Here is a 23,797-nt window from a genome sequence, read left to right as displayed (position 1 = left end):
TATAATTTGGAAAATTTTTAGTTTCGACCACGTCGAATTACAACCACTAAATCGGGTACGACCAAAAGCCTCGTTTAACATCAGTATCGGGTAGATTTCCACCGGGTCTTAAACTCAAACCATATTTAAAGTTGAAAGGACCTCATTTGAAGCCTTTTTACTCTCTCTTAATACTCTCTCTCTACAAATCCAAACTTTGATCCAAAACCACCTAATTCAAGCTCCAAATCGGTATGTAATCCATCCTCGATCACAGTATAGCTTGTTTAACATTCAAATCTGTGTCTATCCAAAAGGACCAAATACATGTGTTTATGGCCCAGGATCTATCCCAAACCGTAAACACCCTTAAATGGGGTTTTGGAGCCCCAAAACCCTTCCAAACCACTTTTGGAGCTTAGATATGACTTAGGGGCTTACATGAATGGACTTAGAATACCAAAATCTTAACATTTGGTGAGTAAACATTAGTTTATGGCCCAAGAACATGCTTGGACTGAAAACACCCCTTCTAAGGCCGTAAACACCTTTTAAGGTGTTAAAATGTCCCTTAAACACCTCCTAAGCCTTAATACAATGTATAGAATCAACCACCATTGTGTTAGGGACCTTAAACATGAAAGAAACCACCCCTTATGAGATTACGGCCATAAACCCCCCAAGGAATGGTTCATGGGCCGTAAACTCCTATAAAGTGGTCAAATGGTGCCCTAACTTCCTCCCATGGCTTGTACTTTGGACTAGAACCACTTGTGCTTAACCTAGGATCACCAAAACACATATGAAAAGGGTACATGAGAGTTTACGACTGTAAACTCCTTGTTTACAATCGTAAACTCCTTAAATGGTCCATATGTTGATCAAATCCCCTTCCATAGCCCTAGAACTGAACCTAACATCATCCCACAAGTGTTGTAAGACCATTAAGCAACCAAGAACCCACCACCCATGAGTTTACGGCCGTAAACTCATGGGGATATGGTCTTAGGGTCGTAATCTCCATTAGGAGTTTACTCTTGAAGAGCAAACTCCATATTTAGGCCATACACCCCCTTAGATGCTACCCGGATCACTCCTAACACTTGAAATGAAGTGTTTTCGTGCCTCGGAGTGTATACTCTTATCTAATTAGTAGTTCAAAGTCTAATTAGATAAAATTATGTATCTCTTCATATTACATAGGAACCTCGCGTGTACTCAAGCCCCGAACTGACACTTAGCATCCAACCGACACATTTCTCGTCCGGTGAATTCATACCCATACACCTTTTTCCGTGTTTTCAATGTTTTCAGGGGGGGGAATACAAGCAAAAGTACAGGAATATCTTGTACTCAAACTTATTATTTATTTGAAATGTTTCATATTTCGTATGCTTTTAACACTGGAAACTATATTAACCAACCATTTAACTTGAAGAGTTAGTTTTCAAACTGTATGTGAAAGTCGTTATAAAATGTTATAATTTATATTTCACAAATGATTTTCCACATCATTAATGTTAAAAGCATGAACCTTAGAACTTTAAAAACGTCCTTGAAAACACTGCCCCTATTTACGAGAGTGAAGGAATAATGATATTAAACTTAGAACTTTAGACACGTCCTTGATAACACTCCCCCTAGATACGAGAGTAAAGAACCAATAAAATAGAATTTCCCATTTTATTATCTTTTAATTCATTAATCTTAAGATTGGAGACACGTCCTTGTAACACTCCCCCTAGTTACGAGAGTGTAGGACTACCCCCGTAACCAGAATCTCTTGGAGGGAGAACGTGACTTGAGTGTATAGATCTATACGGGATTGACTACCCCGCACCTGGCTGCTAGCTACAGTCGGACCGAAAGGTCCAAGGGTGACAAAAGTCATAAAACGATATTGGCCCCGTTCTGAGCCTTATCTAGTGTATTGTATGGTTATGGAACTCACAATTTAGATTATGAAAACTTTTCTACTTACTTATTAGTTTTATATACGTGTTAAAACTAATGTACTTTTCAAGGATAACCAGGCTTTCAGGAAACCTCACACAAACACTTGAAGTATGGTAGATACTTGTACACTACTTTCCGAATCGACAACTAATCACAAACTTTTAAGGAAAATAGGGGTTTTTACTGGGATAACTGAACTGTTCATAACCAGATTGTATAACAAACGGATAACTAAACTTTACTTATAAGAAAATATGGGATTTTCTTGGATAACAACTTTTTCAGAGAACTAAAAGGAAACTTGTTCATTTTCAGAAACAAACCATTTATGAACTCACCAGCTTTATGCTGATATTTTCAAAACTGCTTGTATTCTCAGGTCCACATTAGACAGGTACCCCGCGATCTTTTGGAGAAGACGAAGCATTTTAGTAGTCTCGTCTTTAATTTTGTTCATTTTGGATGTATATATCTATAATCATGTATAACTTTACTTTCAAACAAATGTAAATACTTCTATGTAATGTAATGGTTGTGTTTATTGTGCTTACTATGTACATTGGTTGTGATACTTTACATGACGACCTTCGCCCCGAAACGTTTCCGCCATTGGTTTCGGGGTGTGACAACAACCCACTTCTACCTTTCTGACAGTCGAAATCTATGATGGTCTAACTCCCTGATAGACTGCTCACGCAGAGATATCTTCATACCTAACTCTTAATGAATAACCAACCAAACATAACACTTCCAATTCTGATCATACAATGGCCTATACATTTCTACAAAAAACCATCTTTAGAATAGCCCTTCAATCCCGATGTAGAATGAATCCTCAATCTCTTGAATAAGACCATTCCCACCTCACCTGAATTCTGAAACCTAAAGTCTCAATGGTTTGACTCCCTATTAGACCTCTCACACCGAACTGATACCATGCCAACCTCATAGAGTTTCATTCCAAAAAAAATACTTATGATCCCTGATCACATCACTGCCTCCAAGAGAACAATGTCACTGACCATATACTGCTACAGAACACCTATACTCGACAGAAGGCTTAAATAATCCTTCAAGTAGAAGATTTATCCCTGCAATGGTTAGACTCATACGAGATCTACACAACAGGATCAAATCCATTACTCTGAGATTATTTAATCCCAACTGCGAGTGACCTAAGTGGCCGTCTAGATTGGGGTTGTGTAAGTGGGAGTTTAGGAAACTCTGAGATTATTTACCAAGATGTGAAACTTTCCCTAGTTCCACACTCGATCCAACTCCTAAAAATTCTGATCGATTCTCCCCCACTTGGATTCGAATAAGCTCTTTCATCCTATAAGTATGATAGATTCCCAACCCATCAAACCTCATATACCGTTAACCACCCATGACATGCGCTTACCAAAACTAGCATTCCATTGCTAGCCAATATCATCGATTGCCCAACTCTTGGAAATCCGGAAGAATACTCTTGAGACCTTAACCAGTCTGATGATCCAAATCACCTCCCATTATATTATACCAATTCCTTGAGTTCTTGTGTTGGCAACTAAGAACCATAACCCTTGCCATGCTCTGACGAATATCCACTCCAGTTTCCATCCTCAAAGAACTATTGAACTCCAACCGACTGCAACCCATGCGAATATAAAACTCCCCTGGCACTTCCGATGACCAATCAACTCATGCATTCGTCATCACCATCTACCTGCTACCGCTCCTCTCCTAGCAGCGGTAGTGCTTGAACCCACAAGTTCTTCTATAGACAATTGTCGATCTTACCAAAATATATGATAAAATCCTTGAACCCTGACTTTACTAGAGAACTAACCCGATAACCCTGACCATAGGCCCTTCAAGTAATACTCTTGAATTGATCCCGAAAAAGATCTGGAACAGCAACGGGATACACTGAACCCACTCAACAAGATACAACCCTCTTGAAGATTCGTCGAAGACTGCCGTCATGCAGAGTGGCATACAACGACCCTTGATAACCTATAAAATATCATAGAATCAACCCGAGAGAAAACTTATTCAAACCCCATCAAAATTCCAAAGCAATACAATTTCCCGATAACAACCCATAAGAAAACAGGAGATGACATACCCGCAAAACGTCTGGAGGAATCCTAACCCCCTCCTTAGTTACCCTGGCCATACTGAGGACATGACGTAGAACTCCCATTCGATCTCAGATGATAAAAACTAACAGCAAGATCCTCCTTCCTGAAGGATTCTAGAGATTCTCAAGCTTTGGGCTCCAGATAAGCCCCCAACTGCCCTACAACGAATCCGGATCGAAAGGACCCGAGGTGACCATCAAAGAACTCCAAAATCCCTTATTGGTTGAACCCAAGACCCCCAAGGTTTAATTCGAAACACCACGAATAACCTCCGATGAGATGAACTCCCACAACCGTGCATCGATCGACCCAACAAGTGCTACTGAGCCGGAACCAGAATCTGAATCCTATTCCCAAATGCTCATCACCATACCAAAACAACATACATAAGGTATAAATATTCCCAAGAATCCTCATCCCATAGGCTTCCTTGATTCTCCAAGACTCTCCCCAATTTGAGTATGGATCATGTGCTTTCAGTAGTACGGGCCCAGTACTACATTCCACACCTATCCATACTTTCCTCAAGAATCCTATCGAATCCTCTAATTCACCTTATCAAATCCATACACCAGTCACTCGCAACTCGACACAACAAACCCACCGAAGTAATCCCTAGGCTTTCCTAGGTTCCCGACCTTACCTTGCCATCAGCTGTTGAAGACCTCTTCATAATGTTAGTTAGCTACCTTATGAATATAATCACATGCAACAAACCTTAGATAATCCTTCAAGTAACAGACTCATCCCTACAACGGTTAGAATTAGATGAGAGCTGAAATAGGGTTAAATCTGTCACTCTAAGTTTATCCAACCTTTGCCACATGTGACTTGACATATTCACTCAATAACTAACTCACATTACTTATGAGTTTCAGCACAAAGCAAGTAGCATTCGTGTAGTGTCACTCCAACCCTACATACTACAACTCATACTAGGAGCTCTTACTCCCGCTACTGATTGCCTTATGCATATAAATTATGCCCAATCCAACATCAAATGCTTCCTATGTTACCAGACATCACATATCAGGCCAACTAATCATCGGCTAATCAGAACTAGCATGCAAGTATACAAGCTCATAGAATAGGCATACAAAGGCATCTCTCCTAACATTCTAGCATGCAAAAACTAAGCAGATCCTTAGACCTAACTAGCATGTGATTCCATAGATTTGTAGATAAAAGCATAACATATAACATGTATGGGTATTTTGGGAAAACTTACTTGAGCTCGGTTGATTGCATGCACCACACCCTTTTCTTTTAGAAAAATATTTTATTAAGTAAGTATAATTCTTTTTGAAGAATCTTACAAAATCCTTAGTTTGAGTTCAGACACACCCGAGAGTGTGTCCGAATCCCTCAAACCAAGGCTCTGATACCAACTTGTAACGTCCCTAAAAATATTGACATAAAATTTCATTTTATTTATCAAAGAAGAATCATCAACGACTTGTTTAAATAAAACCAATACATTATAATTATAGTATAAATCCCATAACAAGTCAAGTGCGGAACATAAAGTGTGCGTGCCATGTAGTTAACCCGAGCTCTTTCTTTTGAAAACCAAAGTACCTGAAACATAAACTAAAAATCGTAAGCATAAAGCTTAGTGAGTTCCCCAATATACCACATACCACACATACATAAATCAAATACTAGGCCCCCGCCCTCCATTGAGCCTCACCCGGTCTCGAATCTCACTCGGCCTCAGGCCTCGCCTGACATTGTGCCCTGCTCGGATTACAAATCTGTTAATCGTAGGCCTCGCCTGTCACTGGGCCTCGCCCAACATGACACAAAATATCATATAATCATGCTAACATATAAAATAATCATAAACTCTATATATGTTCCAGTCATCGGGCCTTGCCCGTCATCAAGCCCCGCCCGATACACACATTACCATATAACCATATAATCATATAGACATATAACCATACTAGCACATGCAATAATCACAAAGACTATAGCACACCATATAGTCATCGGGCCCCTTCAGGCATCACGCCTCGTCTGGTAAGCATTAAATAAAATACTAATAACTAACATACAATCTACACATCAAACCCTGCCTGCTATTGGGCCTCGCCGGGTAAGCATACCATCATACAACACATGCAAGAGTTACGTAGACATCTAGCATCCTAACATATAAATCCTGGGCCGACATTGGTGCCTTTGACCCGCTAAACCCAGTGAGGAAACTCACCTCGAGTGCAGAAGCTTAATGAAAGAATTCCCCAGTTGCTGCCCTGATGACAACTCCGAACTATCAAATCAAAATAACACCCAATTAGCAATTGGATTCCATCCTAAGGCATGCCAACCATATTTGGGATAAAATGACTATTTTACCCTTGACTCCAACATGAACCAAACTGAGGCCCAATTCCAATAACCAAGAACACCCAAAACCAAAAGATCCATAATGGCCAACTAATGGCCCAATTTTCCAAATTGGGCCTTATCCTAAGCCCATACTTCCCTTAGTTACAATTCAAATTACCTCAATTACCCATTGGGACAAACTTTCTCAAAGTCACAAATCAAAAGCCAAAGTCAACGATCCAAGTTGACCCAACTTGCCAAGTTGTCCTTCAACCCGTCGAGTTTCTTCATTAGACTGCAAAGATCAGGCAAAAACCCCATCAAATCGCTGAGTTCAACACCTGGGACTAAGGTGTTTAAATACGGTGCAAAATTCCAAAATTAGGCCAACACCTTGGCCTTAAGGTGTTTAAATAGGGTGAAAACCCCCAAAATTAGGGTTTCTTAAACATCGTCCAACTCACCGAGTTGTCTCATTAAACCTCATGATGAAAACAACTTCTACTCACCGAGTTGAGGCTCCTCAACCTGTCGAGTAAACCCATTAAATCCCCATGATTCTTCATCTTCAAATCGCCGAGTTGGCTCGTCCAACTCGCCGAGTTCAACTTGAAATTGGCATAATTCCACAATTAGCCTTATAGATTCTAGGTGTTATAGAACCTGGTGAAGTACTCTCGCACTGTCTCTCCTTCATTTTGCTTGCAACCAATTATGGAGTGTGAATCTCCTTTGTACTTACGTAGTTGCATGAAATTCGCCAGGAAAAGATACTTTAGCTGACAGAAATTATAGATGCTCCTAGGGTGAAGTGTTTTGAACCACATTCCTAAATTTTCGTCTAAGCTTGTCGGGAAATACGTATACCAAAATCCCTCGTCCAAATTTAATGAGGTAATCATCCAATCGTATGTGTTGATGTGACTATCTAGATATGTTGTTCCATTTTAGGTCTTAAGGAGTCACAACTTTGCTCTATTTGGGTTTTTATAGTCTAATAGTTCCTTAGCGAACGGAGATGTCATACTTCTCGACAAACAATCTTGGTTTAGGATCGAGAAGATGCCCTGGGGGTTAAACTGTTGAACAGTGAGGTATGGTTGTACCAACATGTTGTTTTATGATGAGAGGTGTCGTGGTGTTGGGCCATAAAAGCTATGTTGTTGGAATGGGAAAATCGGTGGTTGGGTTGCTAGGAGTGGCAGGATTGGTGCGAACAGGTGGTTTGATGTGAACGGAGAGTGTTGTGGGATCATTATGGAGAATGATATGCTTGTTGTGAATGAGCATGTTTGGAAGCTCACAATTTGTTCTATTGTCATCTGGTTTAATGATGGTGCTTGGGAAAAGGCAAGCATACCGCTAGTGTTGTCTACCGTCAGTGGTGTCGTGCTACTTGAGATCATTTTATGTTGTTGGATATGTGATGAGGCATTTTGCGTCGACGCGGTGGCAGAGGACGTCGTACCTTTAATGATTGGCCTCTATATTTCGCTCATCAGAGTGGTGGTTGTTGTTGAGCCACCTTGTTGTGGTGCTTCACCGGTAACCGTTGTTGGCCGCCGAGGTGTGCAGGAGGGAGTGACGATTAGTTCCAATGACATCATGGATCTGATGGGGGCTTGTCGGTGTTCCACTAGCTCCACTGATGTTGCCGATTTTCATCTTTGAATGTTGTGAGGTGTGCTTTTGTTTGTTGTTCGTCACACAACAGATGGTTCCAAATGATGTGACCTCGTCTCCTGGCGATGCTCTTCACTAGTTTTGGTTACTCTGGTAAACCTGCAAATTCACAACAGGAAAGAACCGTTAGCCATTCTCCGGGAGGGGATCCCAGGAAAATACTCTGACGGTCAAGTTAGTGGATAAACTTGGATTGTTTTGAGATTAACTGGGAGAGAGCGGGTGACACCCCCAATTTCTCGGCCAAAAAATATTAATTTAGTTTATGCTTTAAAATAAAATCAGAGTAGTGTCTCCGATAAAAATTTGTAAAATTTGTCCCAAAACAAAATATGATAAAAATTTATCAAAGCATTTCTTAAATAAATGTATTTTTCATTTCATTACAAAACTCGGGATGTCCACATTAATACAGACCAAAAGCATAAACAATATATTATAGACCTTATAACATATATTTACATCTTATGACCTATAATACAAAAATTCCTCTTGTAACATCCGGATTTCCAGGTATCATATTTTAAGTGTTTAATTTGAAGTTTTGACGAGAGACTCGGCGATTTGACGCTTAGACTCGCCGAGTAGGATCGCGATTGCTGACTGGATTAATGAACGGATTTGGCGCATCAATGGGTGGACTCGATGAATCCGCGTTAATGTCAGAAACCCTAAATTCCGGGTCTATGCCCTATTTAAGGGACCTTATAGCCCTCATTTGCGGCTACCAGTCCAAAGATAGAGACCCTTGAGAGCTTAAGCGAATTGTGAGAGATATAGAGCTATTTTTGATCATTTTTGGTGTGGTTTTGCAAAGAAGAGGTTGTTTCCAGCAAGAGGAGGTCAAGGGAGTGGTTGATTCGGGGTTTTCAAGCTCAGATCTTCACTACTAAGGTAGCAAATCGAACTCTCCTTTTGTTTTGGTTAAGATCTATGAATCTAGGGTTTTCTATACCATTTTTATGGCTTGAGAGATCATTGGTCAAAATTGCAAGTTTGGTTCCTAATTTTTTTTTGCATTCGGTTCGCCCCTATGGTTTGATTTTGTAACGTTTTTCGTCCCTATGGTTTGGTCAAAATTACACTTTTGGTCCCTAACTTTATGTATGTAAGGGACGAAAAACGCAACAAAATCAAACCACAGGAACGATCCAAGTGCAAAAAAAAGTTAGGGACAAAACGTGCAATTTTGACCAAACCATATGGATGATTTCAGTAATTTACTCAACTAACAAAGCCTTAACGGTCACCGGTGACTAGAAGAGGGATTGTTCGGTAAATCACTCTAAGCACAAGGGCTATTTTGTAATACCTTTTTGTCAAATGCAACATCGTCTCTTTACTCAAACCTCAATAGGGAAATTAGGAACCGAAGTGATCCCTAAACCCCCATTGATCCCCTGTGATACATCCGAGTTGAAGAAAGGGCAATTCCGATAGCGAGAAAGGGCTCTAGAGTTATCTCAATATCATACTAGAAGTAATATATATACACAACTGAAGAATGGCGAGTGACGAAGAGGATTTCGTGTTCTTCGGAACACCAATCGAGCGGGAAGAAGATATAACCAGCCGTAAGAAAAAATCGATTGCAGAAGCTTCTGGTCAGCTGCGGACCCTTGCTCCTTGGAAACAAGAGGTGTGGTTCGATTTTCATCCACGTTTTCTATACACATATTTTTTCATTCAGCCGAAGTTCGTTTAGGCTCTGTTAATTGGTTATAAATACTCGATTTGCATTGATTCAGGGTCAATTTACGTCTTTGCAGCGATTTTAGGGTTTTCTAATTTTGAGTTTTTGGGCTTTTGAATTCGTTCTGGTGCTGCTGAATTTTTAGACATTTGGTTTTAACAAGTATTTTGTGGTTTATCGTTTGTTGCCAGATATGAATCACAACTAAACTAACCTATTAATGCCATAACATGTTCTAAGCAAGCTTGGTGCTGTTTTCCATTAACTATGATATAATGTGTCTTTCAGGTAAGAGATGAAGAAGGGAGAAGAAGGTTTCATGGGGCATTTAGTGGTGGATTTTCTGCTGGCTACTTCAATACCGTGGGCTCCAAAGAGGGTACATACTGACGTGCTCTTAAACAACGAACTTCTTTTGTATACAGTTTAAGGTTTTCCTGGAGGTGGTTCTTATTTTTCTCTATGAAACAAATCTGCAGGATGGACTCCACAAACATTTACATCATCAAGGAAGAACAGAGCTGAAATAAAGCAACAAGATCTTTCAAACTTTTTGGATGACGATGAGAAAGCTGTATGTGTGATTCTCTTTTCCTAATATATTCAAAGAATGATCCATTTTCCTTGACATTTTATGTAATGCTATTTAAAGAACCTACCGGTATACATGCTGCATTCCGTGATGATAGCATGAGTTGCCATCATTTTTAATCTATTAATGACCATGCTTTGTGTTTTTATAATGTAGGAACTGGAAGGCAATTCTTTGGGGACATCAATGCAGTTTGACACCTTTGGATTTACTGCAGCAGAAGTGGCTAGGAAGCAGGTTGAGAAAGAACAAAATGAGAGGTACAATCTACTTTTCTTCTGTAATTTCTTTTTGTTCAATTTCTATTATCTCTCATACGCTTTATGACATCTAATTTTAAATGCCTTCTTAATGTATTACAGACCATCAGCTATTCCTGGACCTGCTCCTGATGAAATAGTTGTTCCAGCCACAGATCCTATCGGTTTGTTTTCATTTAATATAAAATTTTCATTTCATTTTGAATAGCATCTCACTATATCTTTCCATCTTCATGCTGTTATTGACTAGGTGTCAGATTGATGCTGAAAATGGGATGGCGTCGTGGTCACTCAATAAAGAGTTCAAAAACCAGTTCACTTTATGGTATACTCTTCAAGTGTCACTAACATGTCAAAATCAATCCAACATAAATTGCATTTATCTTAATCTAATAATAGCATGCAGTCACAAGAAGCTTTTAAAAGAGCCTTGAATGATCATCTCTAATTGCAGATGCTCGCAGAGAAGCTAGAAAAGCTTTTCTTGCTCTTTCTGAAGATGCAAAAACACCTGTTGCGGGTCCCACTCAAGGTGAAGCTGAGGATGACATGGCATCTGCTGCAGAATTCTCTACTGATGGTGTTAGTCAGCTCCACAAAAGTACTCCAGTGCGTATATATATCCTTGTTTTCATTATGTTCCATGCATTACATGGATTGTAAAAGCTGTGACTGGTGTTTCATACTTTTGTTTTTTGTTTTTTCCAGGTTTATGTGCTAAATCCAAAGCAGGATATGCATGGTCTAGGCTACGATCCATTTAAAGGTGCTCCAGAATTCAGGGGTATGTATGTAATTTCCAGAAACTCGCCAACTAAATTGATATTCAACAACTAATTCACTCACCAATTTGGGTCATACCTTCAGAAAACAAAAGGTTGCATTTACCTGGGAATAAGGAATCAGGCCACAAAAGGCAGCCACCAAAGAAAGATGGCCTTTTCTCTTTCAAAAGTATGTTCTCCAAATCTTTTCATGCTCACTCAGTGTCAATGATATTAGTTCCATCTTTCTTATTGGCATAATTTATCTCTTTAACTTGATAACTTGTTGGGTTGATTTCACTAGCAAGAAATGTTGCCCCTGGTTTTGGCATTGGAGCCCTTGAAGAGCTTGATGCAGAAGATGAGGATGTGTATGCATCAGGTTATGATTTTGAAGCTTTTGTTGAAGAAATCGAGGAACCTACAAAGTTAGCCATAGAGGATAAAAAGAAAACCACTGTAAAACAACACGGTATTCTCCCTGGTTTTAAACCCGCAACCAATTCTGACTACCAGTTAGAAAGGTAACATCTTTTTTCATTAAACATCATCTTTACACATCAAAACATGTTCTATACGTTGAATTTTTAACATTCGAAACACCTTTTTTGTTAATGTTTTCAGATTTGATCCTCCAGTAGTCCCAAAAGATTTTGTCCCACATCATAAGTTCCCTGCTACATCCGAAGTCAACCATAAAATGACAGAATTACCCCCGAAAGATGTCCCTCCACCTGAGGATAACAATTTAAAGATTTTAATCGAGGGAGTTGCGACTTTAGTAGCTCGTTGTGGTCCATTATTCGAGGAACTTTCCCGAGAGAAAAACCAGTCAAATCCACTGTTTGACTTTCTTAACGGTGGAAATGGCCATGATTACTATAAAAGGAAACTATGGGAGGCGAAACAGAAACATGGTGACAAAATCAAACCGCTTTTGAAAGAAAAAACAACTCCAAATCCAAACACACAGAAAATGACAGCAGAAAGCCGTGGAAACATTTTAGGAGAAAAGCCTCTGGTGAGAAGTGTAGCAAAAGACGCTCCTGCCCCTGTCAGTGTCACTGAAACTGTCAATCTTCAGTTCCATCTATCAGATACATTCACCGAACCTTCATCATTTGTGAGTCAGTCTCTAATTCCTCAACAAAAATGAACTAGTGTTTATCTTTGGTATTAATTTTTTTTTTTTTTTTGAATTTTAGGTGGAGCCCACAGAGATTACAAAACCATTCCAGCATGACCCTGCAAAGCAAGACCGATTTGAGCAGTACATGAAGGAAAAATATCACGGAGGCTTACGCACAAAAGATGCTGGAGGATCGAGTAAAATGTCGGAATCTGCACGTGCTCGTGAAAGATTGGAGTTTGAGGCTGCTGCAGAAGCAATAACACAAGGAAAATGGGGGAAAGAAAGTCAACCTTCCGGTCAACAGATTTTGGGTGTGCCAGGTGGCAGAGGGCTGCAGTTCACTTCTGGTGGATCCGAGGCACGTTTTATACTAATTTGTATAACACCTATACTATATAACACCCTGTAACAAACTAACAATGTTAATGAGATTAAAGATTTGAGTTTTTAATTCTCAGAAAATGGAAGTTAGTCGAGGTGAAGAGACAATAGAGAAGAGTATGTTCCCGAAACGTGAAGAGTTTCAATGGCGACCTGCATCTATTTTATGCAAGCGCTTTGATTTAATCGATCCTTACATGGGAAAGGTATTGTTTTACTTTTTTTTAAAAAAAAAAAAAAAATTCTACTTTACAAATTGTTGCAAGTAAATTTGTGTAAATTATTTTTGTGCAGCCACCACCTCCTCCAAGATCAAGAAGCAAGTTGGATTCTCTCATATTCATGCCAGATTATGTTAAGGCTGCAACAGAAGTGGAAAAGACATTCTCAAACAACAAGTTGTCTATTTCCCAATTGGATGAAAAAGGCGAGACAAGTGTTGAAGATGTTGTTGAGGTTGAAAATGTTGAGAGACCAGTTGATCTATATAAGGTAAATTCATTTCTCTTCTCTTCTCCCATTAACTGCTGTTTTGGTAAACAAAAGAATCATCATATATATATATATATATATATATATATATATATATATATATATATATATATATATATATATATATATATATCTTATATTCTGACAGGCTATATTCTCTGATGATTCGGAAGATGAAGAGGGAAGTTCAAACATTATTATTAACCAACCACAATCAGAAGATCCAACAAAGAAAATAGAAGCTGCAAATACGACTTTAAGTCGTTTAGTGGCTGGTGACTTTCTGGAATCTTTAGGGAAAGAGCTCGGGCTCGAGGTCCCCCCTGAGAACCATGTCAAAGTCAAACCCCCCCAACCTACTCAAAAGTCAACTCCACAGAAACACGAACCCATCAATTCCGATTCCCATAAAGACATACAAGAGAACAGCTCTAAAAACGATGCCTTGGAACTTAATCATGAAAAAAGAGACACCGAGGTTGAAAGGAAGGGAAGTTCTTCAGAGGATGATAGGAAACGGAAACGATCTAGACGACATCGGAATCGGAATCGGAATAGGAGTAGTTCGGATGGGAATGTAAGTGAGTCGTCTGATGATTATCGGGATCGGGATCGACACAGTTCGAGACGGAAAGAGAGAAAGAAGGAATCTTCTCGCGATCGGAGTAGTAGTCATGGGAGACATCGAAAGCATAGAAGCCGGGATTCGTCCAGCAAATCCCGACGTTATGAAGATAAAGATTATGGAGATGGGAAGAGAGAGAAGAGGAAATCGAGAGACTGAAGAAGAATATACAAGTTTTGGATTTTTTATTTGCATAGAAAATGTAATGTCATTGTAATCTTCAACACGGATTTATGGTGTCGAAATGAATTTCAAGGCTACAGTTGTTTTAGTTCTATTATGATGTTGGTTTTATCAATCCATTGATGGTTGATTGTATTTTCACTCATTTCTTATTACAACAAAACTGTACCTTAATTTAATACTAACATCCAAAAAATCATAAATCTAGTTTTTTTTTTTTTTTTAGCAGTTTTTGATCTCCCCTGTATCAGGTACTTGGTCCAATTGAATATATGCAATGCCCCAAAGAGCGATTAGTCTTATAACAACCTCCTAATCAACTTAAAATTTATTATTAGTTCACTTCAGGGTTCAAAATATTATTTACAAGCGATGTGGGAGTCTCCCCCACTTAAATACTTCTTGATAACCTACTGCGCATTCCACCTATCTCAACCTAAGGAGAGAGGGCAACACATGATCCCTTTCGTCTCAAGTCAAAAGTAAATGATAAAAATGGTGTAATATTTGGCTCAATGAAGAACAGCCTCTCTTATGAGACATGAACTCCAAAAATATCAGCTGCAGATTTTGCCATTATACTTGAAAATTCTTTAAAATTAATGACACCATCGCCATCAACATCAGCTTCTTCGATCATCGCGGTGAGTTCACGATACGTCAATGGCTGACCCATCTTTGCCATTGATTTGGCAAGCTGCGCGGGCGTGATGAATCCATGTCCATCTCGATCAAACGAATGAAAAGCCTCAATGAGTTGTTTTTGATTGAGAAGAATTTCTTCGGTCTTCACATCAATGGACATGGCGCTCACCAGTTCTTCAAATTCGACAGCACCATTCCCATTGGAATCCATATTATTGAAGAGTACATAGATCTGGTCGCCGGAAAGTTTCAGACCTAGAGAACGGAGGAGAGCCGCCAGTTCTAGGTATGTGAGGGAACCGTCGGAATCCATGTCGAATCGGGTGAAAATTTCACGTAGCTGGTTGAGTTGTTCGATCGCAAACACTCTCGCCATGTGGTGGTGGCTTGATTTCGTATGAATTAATGGTGAGGGTGTTTAAAGATTTTGGCTGATTTCTTAAATGGTGGCGGCGGAGGGCGGTGATGGTGGATGGTGGCAATGGAATTAGACGGATGAGGGTGGTTGAATAGAAGAAGCTGGAGGCCTGCAACTATAAATTGGAACCATCAATGGTTGATAGCCAGGCCTCTTGTTGGCATGCAAATAAATAATGGAAGCTGAACGGGAACCACAAAGCGAAATGAGTTTCTCATATATAGCGGGGAAGAGAATTTTCATATTTGGTCCATCTTCTAATAAACGTTGCAAATCTAGTCCCTTTACATGGAATTAGGTTATGCAAGTCCCAACAACCAAATGCCTATGTTTGGGCAAAAACCTCTCACTATTCATAATTTTTATCTCAAAATCTAAATGTGGAAGGGTAGCCCTTCAAGTTTTCATCCCCCGGATCTTTCTTTGTAAAGAATAAAAGATGAAAAGAAAGTTTGTTATTGTAAGTTTGTAAATATTTTTTTTTGTTGATAATACAAGTATATACTGTAACAATCGGTTCATATATAAATTTCATATCTTTAATCTATGAGTTTTTGGGTGTCCATGACGTGGTGAAAGGATAACCACAATGTGGGAGCATTGCATGAAATGCGTGTTTCACTTGACCGCCATGATCTGGACATTTATTGCCCACGACGTGGTGGTAACAACAATGTAAACCCTAGATTTCTGGGTTTTGTGCACTATTTAAGGGAAATGGTGGCTAGGGTTCCTTCCACCTTCAACCTCCATCACCTCCAAAGTGCCTTTAACAAAACCCTAGCCTCCTTGCAAGTTTTAAGCTCATCTTTGGTGTTTTTGTGACCTTGGAATGAAGAAGAAGGAGTATCTAGTGATTAAATCAAGCAAGCAAGCCACCTCCATCCTCTTGTGCACCTTCTGGACTATTTTTAAGTCCTCAAGTCCCTATTTTGATGAATTCTTTCTTTTAGATCTAGCTTTCTTAACATGTTTTGGTCCATATATGAATTTTGAAAGATGAGATAAGATAATTTTGCTACTGTATGGCTCACCAAAGTCCCTTTGTAACATCCCGAAATGAGGTATAGTTCTATGACCTTAATCTTTTATGTATTTGTTAAGACTAGTCCTTATTGAGAAAGGATGGCAATTGAGTACACGGGGCGTACGCATGTGTACATACAGCGTACTCATGCACTTTGCATGATCGAGGAGGTCACCTAGTACACTGGGTGTACCAGAGGGTACGTTGGGCGTACTAAGCTTAGAGTAAAACCTTAATGCCCTTTTGTGCCCCTATTTAAGGAACATGATGGCCTTATTTCCAGCCACAATTTCCAGTCTCCAATCTCCCTCAAACCCTAATTTTGTATTCCTAGCTTGTGTAAGTGTTTGTGGCTCATTTGAGTGTTCTTGTGAAGCTTTTGGTGAATAAAGAGCCTTGAAGAAGAAAGAGTATCTCCTATCCTTTTAAGTGTATTTGGTTGTCTAGATTCATAAAAATGGGAGCTTGATCGTCTAAACCTCTCCATACATGAGTTATGTGTACTTTTGTGTTAAAAAGGTTAGATTTTGTGAGTTTGGGACTTGTTCAGCCATGCTAAGGCTTAAAGTCCACGACTTTATGAAGTAATAGGCCTTAATTAGCTCAGATTTGTAGTTGTAGCATTTGTCTTAGCGGATTAAGACCAAGTAAAGTGAGGAGTGGAAGTCTGGGGAGTACGTTGTGAATACTCCTAGCTACGCGCAAGGTAGTATTGAGATCCCCCAATGCATGCATGGTTTCTTGTATGCCCAGCGTAGAGGGCTGTACGCCCAACGTACTCACTGGATGTTGACTTTCGTTGACTTTTGAGCTTTTGGTCAATTTGTGGACCTTTGGCCAAGGAGAGGAAAAATGGTTTTTTCACCCTACTGAGATTTTGTAAAGAGCTCGGTCTAGCATTTTGAGGTTATTAGTATTAATTATTAACTAGAGTTGAATGTGACATAAATAGGCGGAGTCTAGACCGACTGTTCGAGTGCGAGATTGATTGCTTTCCAGCGAGAGGTGAGTCTTCTCACTATACTTACCTGTGTGGTAACTTTAATTTTATTCATGTTATGGATTAGAGGGTCTTAATTGTATTATTGACCAGAGGGTCTTATCTGTTTATGTGTTATTATGCATTCTGTCTTTGTGACTTATCTTGTTATATTATTCTATGTATCTGTTGAGCTATGACCAGAGGGTCCATACTGAGACGTGAGACCAGAGGGTCTTCACTGAGATATATGACCGGAGAGTCCTTATCAAGGTTTATCCATGAGAGGCTAATTATTTATGTATGTGGTATTTTGGGGAACTCACTAAGCTTTGTGTAACACCCAAAGTCAGGAAGGCCAAGAAGGAAAGAAAACCCTAAGTCAAAGGGGTCAACTCGCTGAGTCCAGTGCGAAACTCGGCGAGTCCGAGCGGGATCTGGGTTCAGGAGTTAGTGACCGACTCGGCGAGTCTGGTATGAACGAGGAAAACCCTAATCCTGGGAGTTGTATCCTATATAATGGGTGTTATGTCCCTCCCTCAGCCTCCTTATCATCCTAGAGAACCTGTAAACCCTAGATTTCGAGTGAGCTTCCATCATTTGAGAGAAATAGCTTTGGAGGAAGGAAACTTTGGAAAGGAACTTAAATATCAAGAAGGTTGCTTCAAAGGGGAGGTGAAGATCCGGGATCTACTTCAGTTTGTGTTCATCTTGGAGGTAATAAGCTGCTATCTTCCCTCCTTTGCATCTAGATCTACTTTTGTTATGAGGTTTGGGGGTTTTATGGTTGTTTGAGACCCAATTCGAGTTTGGGGCCTAGATATGTCGTTTCCACTTCAGATCTAGTGTTGGGATGGTCCAATATGTCATAAAGCATTAGAAGATGAGTAGTTGGTGAAGCCCTTTTGTCCCTAAACCTACACCTAGAGTGTTTTGAGCCTTGATTTCTTTAGTTATACGTAAAGTTTGCAACTTTACGTGAGGATTGAGCTTTAGGAGTATGGATCTATGAGTTGGAGTCCCTGCATGGCTCGAAAAGCCACTGTATGGATTAAGAATTGGTGCGACTCGGCGAGTCACATGGGTGGACTCGGCGAGTTGGATGAAGTTGGGCAGGAACTCGGCGAGTTGGAAGAACAACTTGGCGAGTCAGCAGGCAGACTCAGCGAGTAAGGTTGACCTGGAAGGTTGACCTTGACCAGGACTTGACTGTAACCAGAGTTGACTTGGTTGACTTTCGGGGGACAGTTAGCCTAAGTGTTGCATTGATATGGTAGCTCGGGGAGCTAGTGGAGCAGGAGTTTAGAGAGTTGTCGGGTAGCAGCTAGAGGGGTTATCAGCAAGTTCAGCAAGAGCAGGTGAGTTTCCCTTTGTGTGAATGGGTCTAAGGCCACAATGTCGGCCCATGTAGATATGAGTAGGAAGACCCAGGGGTTAGCCCTAGGCATAGTATGCTAGTATGATATTCAGGACGAGGTCCAATGATAACGGGCAGGTGCCCAAGGAATGGTTTATATGATAGTTTATACTTGTTGTCTATGTGATACATATATGTGCCCGGTAGGGAGGTGAGTGGGGGCGAGGTCCCGTATCTCACCAATAGCAGAGTGTGGATGATGTTCCACATCTCATTAGCAGCAGAACAGGGGCGAGGCCCAAGTTAGTGAAAGAGTGAGTGTGGGCTGGGCCCCTATCTCACTATCAGTAAGGGCTTGGACGGGGTTCCATGACTCATCAATAGCAGGGCAAGGGCGAGGCCCAAGATAGGCGAGGCCTCAGGTAAGGATTTGTGAGTATATGTTAGCTTATGTGTTGTTATATGCTTATGTGTTATTATATGTTAGCGGGCGGGGCCCAGTGATAGGCGAGGCCTAAGTTAAACAGATATGTATCCGAGCAGGGCTCGAAGCCAGGCGAGGCCTGGAGCGTCAGGGTCGTTGTAGCGGGCGAGGCCCAGAATAGCGGGCGTGGCCCATTATGTGCAGTATGTGGTTATGCATGGTATGTGGTAGGGTGGGGAACTCACTAAGCTTCGTGCTTACGGTTTTCAGTTTTGATTTCAGATACTTCCGGTAGCGGAGGGAAGAGCTCGGGGTGATCGCATGAAACACACCATAGATTAGACAGCCTGTGAATGTTTTACTCTGATAATGATCATGTGTTTTGGAAATTAATACTCTCTTTATGTTTTGGATTGATAATTATGCTTTAAGTAATGTTTTATTAAAAGAAATTTTTTTAGTCTTGAATTTTGGGTCGTTACACTTTGTGCTTACAATGTTGATTAAATGTGTTTCAGGTATACATCAGGATCGTGGGAAGGCATAAACTTGATTATACACACCAACTTGATGATTAGGGTTTATGTGGATTCTGGGATACTTGACTTTGTTTCATGATATTTTGTATTCAACAATTTTGTTTTGGCATGGGTTTATGCTATAAACTATGTTTTGAGGAATTTAAAAATGAAAATTTTGTTTAAAATTTTTGAGTTATTACAAGTTGGTATCGGAGCCTTGGTTTGAGGGATTCGGGCAAGCCCTCAGGTATGTTTGGACTCAAACTAAGGAGTTGATAAATTTCCAAAAGAAGTGATTTTCTTAAAAATAAATTTCCAAAAAGATTAAAAGATTTTAAGAGAAAACCAGGTCGGAACAGTGTGTACAATCAGCCAGAGCCCGAGCGGTGATTTCCCAAAATACCCTTGATTATGTTATGAGAACGAGTTATTCCTGAGTTGTTAGAACTGTATGCTAGATAGTAGGCTAGGTATCTCCATGAGTATAAGTTAAAGTTGCCTGATTTGTGATGTCTTAGCCTCTGAGGTCGTTTCTTTGATTGAACCCATCCTTGCTAATTGCTCTAGGTATGCTGCTGTAACGAATGGTTCTTGGTTTGTATCTAACTTATAAATTATTCATTTTTATAGAGAAAATCGACGAGTTGGAGGACCCAGACTCGTCGAGTAGAGATGTTTTGGATCGTGCGTTTTGGTGACCAACTCGACGATATCAACTTGACGAGTTGGCTGAGTAAAATCAAATCCTAATTTCAGGGTTTTGCACCCTATTTAAACACATTAAACCTTTCATGCTGGCTTTATTTCCCTACCTCCACTGTCCTAACCCTAAATATCGAATTAGGTGTCTAAGCCTATAACTATAATTGATATGTACTTGAATTGATAGTAACAATGTCCTTTTGGGTTGCCTTCAAACCTGACAATTGAATATAATAACTGTTAGAGATAGAAAAATGATTTATTAATTTATTACTTGGTTTATAAATTAATTAGAAATCAAAATAAATGATTTATTAATGTATTATGGAAATAATATATTAATTAGAAATCATATTATTAATTAAGATTTAATCATAAGTTAATTTGGAATTAATTTTGGGATTAAAGGAATTAATTGAAATTGCAGGGACTAAAGGTGACAATGTTTAATAGTTGAGCATTGAGCATTCTAGAACCTCCCTAAAAGGGAAGAACGAATTCTAGGATGTTCCTAGGGTTTCCTTGGGCTCTAAGGGTGCCTTGGATACCTTAGGGAGGAAGTTAAGGGATTATGGTTATCTTAGATACACTCGCCTAATCCAATACCTTCCTAACACTTATATAAACCCTACTAAAGGTTAAATTTCAGCTAACCCTTGATTCTAAGTGCATTTGGCTGAAATTTTGACCTACCTTTCTCACTCCATAGTATTCTTTGGTTTGTTTGTGAGCCATTAGAGGCGCGACACTTGTGGCGCTTGCTACTGAAGATCTTTTCAAGCAAGGTTTTTAGATTGTTATTACAATATAACAATCAATGTATGTATTTTAATCTTTATTATGTGAATTTCGATTATAACACATAGAACCTAGGGTTTTGTCTTTGTGTTTAAAATTTGCATGTTCAATTCGAGAAAACTTAGATCCAATCAATTTAGGGTTGCATGCAGACATATGATTGTATGTTTTGATCAAAACCCATCAGTGTCAGACCCCTATCTATTGGGGAGAGGTCGGACATAGAGGTAGTGCTCAGGATGTCAGATCTTATCCAACATGTTAGACACAGGTTGTTGACTGCCCAAAGTTGTTAGAAAAGTTACGCAGACTGGCGGCGTTCCGAGCTAGAATTTCAGGTCGGCGACTTTGTCCTCCTGAAGGTATCACCATGGAAGGGTGTGATCCGATTCAGGAAGCGTGGTAAGTTGGGCCATAGATTCATTGGTCCTTTCAGGATGGTTGCTCGAGTGGGTAAGGTAGCTTATCGGTTAAAGCTGCCTGAGAAGTCGAGTTAGTGCGTATGTGCGAATGTTTAATTGTATGTTGCCGAGTGTATCAATTCCAACCGCGCTCTCCAAAATATCATTTAAATTAGGGTAATTAAGTGACTTTTCTAACCATAAAGAGTAAGATTTCGATCTTAACAACCTTGCCATAAATAATTGAAAACCATAAATTCTACATTATGATTGTTAGAAAAGTTAGTCCGTTTCTATTATCAGTAGAATTTATTTATGCGGAAAAGTCCCAATATTTTGGAATTTTTTTTGATAAAGTCCTAAAAGTTTTTTTTGAACAGACCAATCCCATTATTTTGAGAAAATTACATAATCTGTCATTTCCTGTTCAAATATAAAAAATAACTTTTTCGTTAATTTGGGTAAAATATTAAATAATCGAGACTTTTCTGTTAAAAAAAACGTTAATAATTTTATTAAAATTTTTCCCAAAATAATGAGACTTTTCTGCATAAAACCCTTAAAATAAAATCCTAAGTATGAATTTAGGCTTTTAGAGGGACCAATTTCGGACATAAGCTAAAGTTTAGGGGGTTGAACAATAGCATCGTGAATGATATCCAAATAAACCAAAAGCTTAGCGAGATGGTTCTCCTCTTGCCCGCAGAGGTGAAGCCAACAAGTTCCGTCGTCGGCCGTTCTATGATTTCTTATTCTTCGTAGCAAGCTCATCTAAACGAATTCTGGGTTCGCAATCATGGCTTCTCTTCTTCTTTCGAACCCGATTGTCTCATCTTCTTTCCTCGGCAAGAATCTGTAAGTTCTTAAACGCCTTATCCACTCGTAATTTACAAAATTATGGTTTCGATTGACAGGATGTTCTGTAAGTCTTAAGCTAGTAGCTCGATTTTGTTTCTTTTTTGTACTTTGATTGATTCTAATTTGATGATAGCATGATGAAAATCGGTATGGTTCTAGATACTCGTTCCTTTTATAATTCGTGTGCTTTCGATCTTCCAGTTCATTTAACGGGAATATAAGGAAGTCGACACTATCCGCTTTGGTGTTTAGAAGCCCTAGATGTGCTGCTGCTGATGCAACATATGGAGGTACCCAACCTAACTTAAATTTCTTATTGCTAACACAATATTTAACCTAATTTGTGTACTTTGTGGATTTAGCTGTTAATTTCTCTCCTAAGTTCTGAATATATGCAAACCAATTGCTCCGGATGCTTATGTGATTTGTTCAAATGATGCATGATCTCCATAATTCCATTCTCGTAATGTTATAATGAGAAGATCGATATCTTTGCTGTTTGGTTTTAGGTAACACTCCAAAATACCCTCGCAGTAATGTTTGGGATCCTTACAAGCGTCTTGGTATAACTACTGATGCTTCTGAAGAAGAAGTCTGGAGTTCTCGCAACTTTCTTTTAGATCAATATGGCAGCCATGAGAGAAGTGCAGAGTCAATAGAAGCTGCTTTTGAGAAGATACTTATGACAAGCTTTCAGAACAGAAAGAAAACTAAAATCAACTTAAAAACCAGGCTAAAGAAGAAAGTAGAGGAGTCTCCACCTTGGGTTCAGAACTTACTTGCTTTTGTAGAACTTCCTCCCACTATCATTATTCTTAGAAGATTGTTTCTATTTTCATTCATGGCGTTTTGGAGTGTGATGAATTCTGCAGAGGGTGGGCCCGCATTCCAGGTTTGTTGCTCTAATTATAATTCTTTTTGCCTTTTTCTTATCAACTTAAAAAGAAACAACACATTTATAATATCTTGATTTTTGTGTTTAGTAATCTTTAATATAATTCGATCTTTTATGTAATACAGGTGGCATTGTCTCTGTTTGCTTGCATATACTTCCTGAATGACAAGTCAAAGAGCATAGGAAGGGCATGTCTTATTGGGTGAGCTTTTTATGAAATCTGTTTATTCATTTTAGAATGGTTATATCCAGTTAATTGTTGATTTGACTGGTTGTTGACTTTGATTACAGGTTTGGGTCCCTTGTGGTTGGGTGGATTTGTGGTTCTTGTGTGGTGCCTATAATTCCTGCAGCCATTTTGCAACCAACATGGACACTTGAGCTTCTGACTTCACTGGTTGTATACATCTTTCTGTTTGTTGGGTGTACCTTTCTTAAGTGAAACCCTTTATTGTCCTAGATTGCATGTTTCTTTCCAAAAGAAGATCAGTTGTGATTTACTTATGTTGATCTTGTGTGTTCTTATAACTGCATGTTGGCATATGAATCTTTGGTGGACTCTTGAGTTGCAA

At 39.3% G+C, this 23,797-nt stretch overlaps 2 protein-coding genes and 1 pseudogene across 2 annotated transcripts; 2 read left to right on the top strand and 1 right to left on the bottom strand.

The window, feature by feature from the left end:
• Window positions 1-9,419: 9,419 nt before the first annotated feature.
• Window positions 9,420-14,292, top strand: TGH (SWAP (Suppressor-of-White-APricot)/surp domain-containing protein). The gene is made up of 15 exons (XM_078997434.1): window positions 9,420-9,717; window positions 10,060-10,150; window positions 10,251-10,345; window positions 10,520-10,623; window positions 10,726-10,787; window positions 10,874-10,948; window positions 11,078-11,232; window positions 11,332-11,407; window positions 11,491-11,577; window positions 11,692-11,911; window positions 12,012-12,510; window positions 12,593-12,877; window positions 12,978-13,106; window positions 13,195-13,392; window positions 13,541-14,292. The coding sequence occupies exons 1-15, from the start codon at window positions 9,583-9,585 to the stop codon at window positions 14,174-14,176; spliced, it is 2,847 nt and encodes a 948-aa protein (XP_078853560.1). The 5' UTR covers window positions 9,420-9,582; the 3' UTR covers window positions 14,177-14,292.
• Window positions 14,293-14,497: 205 nt separating this feature from the next.
• On the bottom strand, window positions 14,498-15,440 carry LOC145048818 (putative calcium-binding protein CML15 pseudogene; annotated as a pseudogene).
• Window positions 15,441-22,153: 6,713 nt separating this feature from the next.
• Window positions 22,154-23,797, top strand: CDF1 (cell growth defect factor-like protein (DUF3353)). Its single transcript, XM_078958009.1, has 5 exons — window positions 22,154-22,327; window positions 22,532-22,620; window positions 22,840-23,222; window positions 23,351-23,427; window positions 23,517-23,797. The coding sequence occupies exons 1-5, from the start codon at window positions 22,269-22,271 to the stop codon at window positions 23,665-23,667; spliced, it is 759 nt and encodes a 252-aa protein (XP_078814135.1). The 5' UTR covers window positions 22,154-22,268; the 3' UTR covers window positions 23,668-23,797.

The sequence above is a fragment of the Lactuca saligna genome, chromosome 5 (assembly GCF_052625555.1).
Source record: "Lactuca saligna cultivar CGN05327 chromosome 5, ASM5262555v1, whole genome shotgun sequence".
NCBI classification, from domain to species: Eukaryota; Viridiplantae; Streptophyta; class Magnoliopsida; order Asterales; family Asteraceae; genus Lactuca; species Lactuca saligna.
Note: the sequence above shows the minus strand (reverse complement) of the source record. Positions and strands in the feature narration are given on the sequence as shown.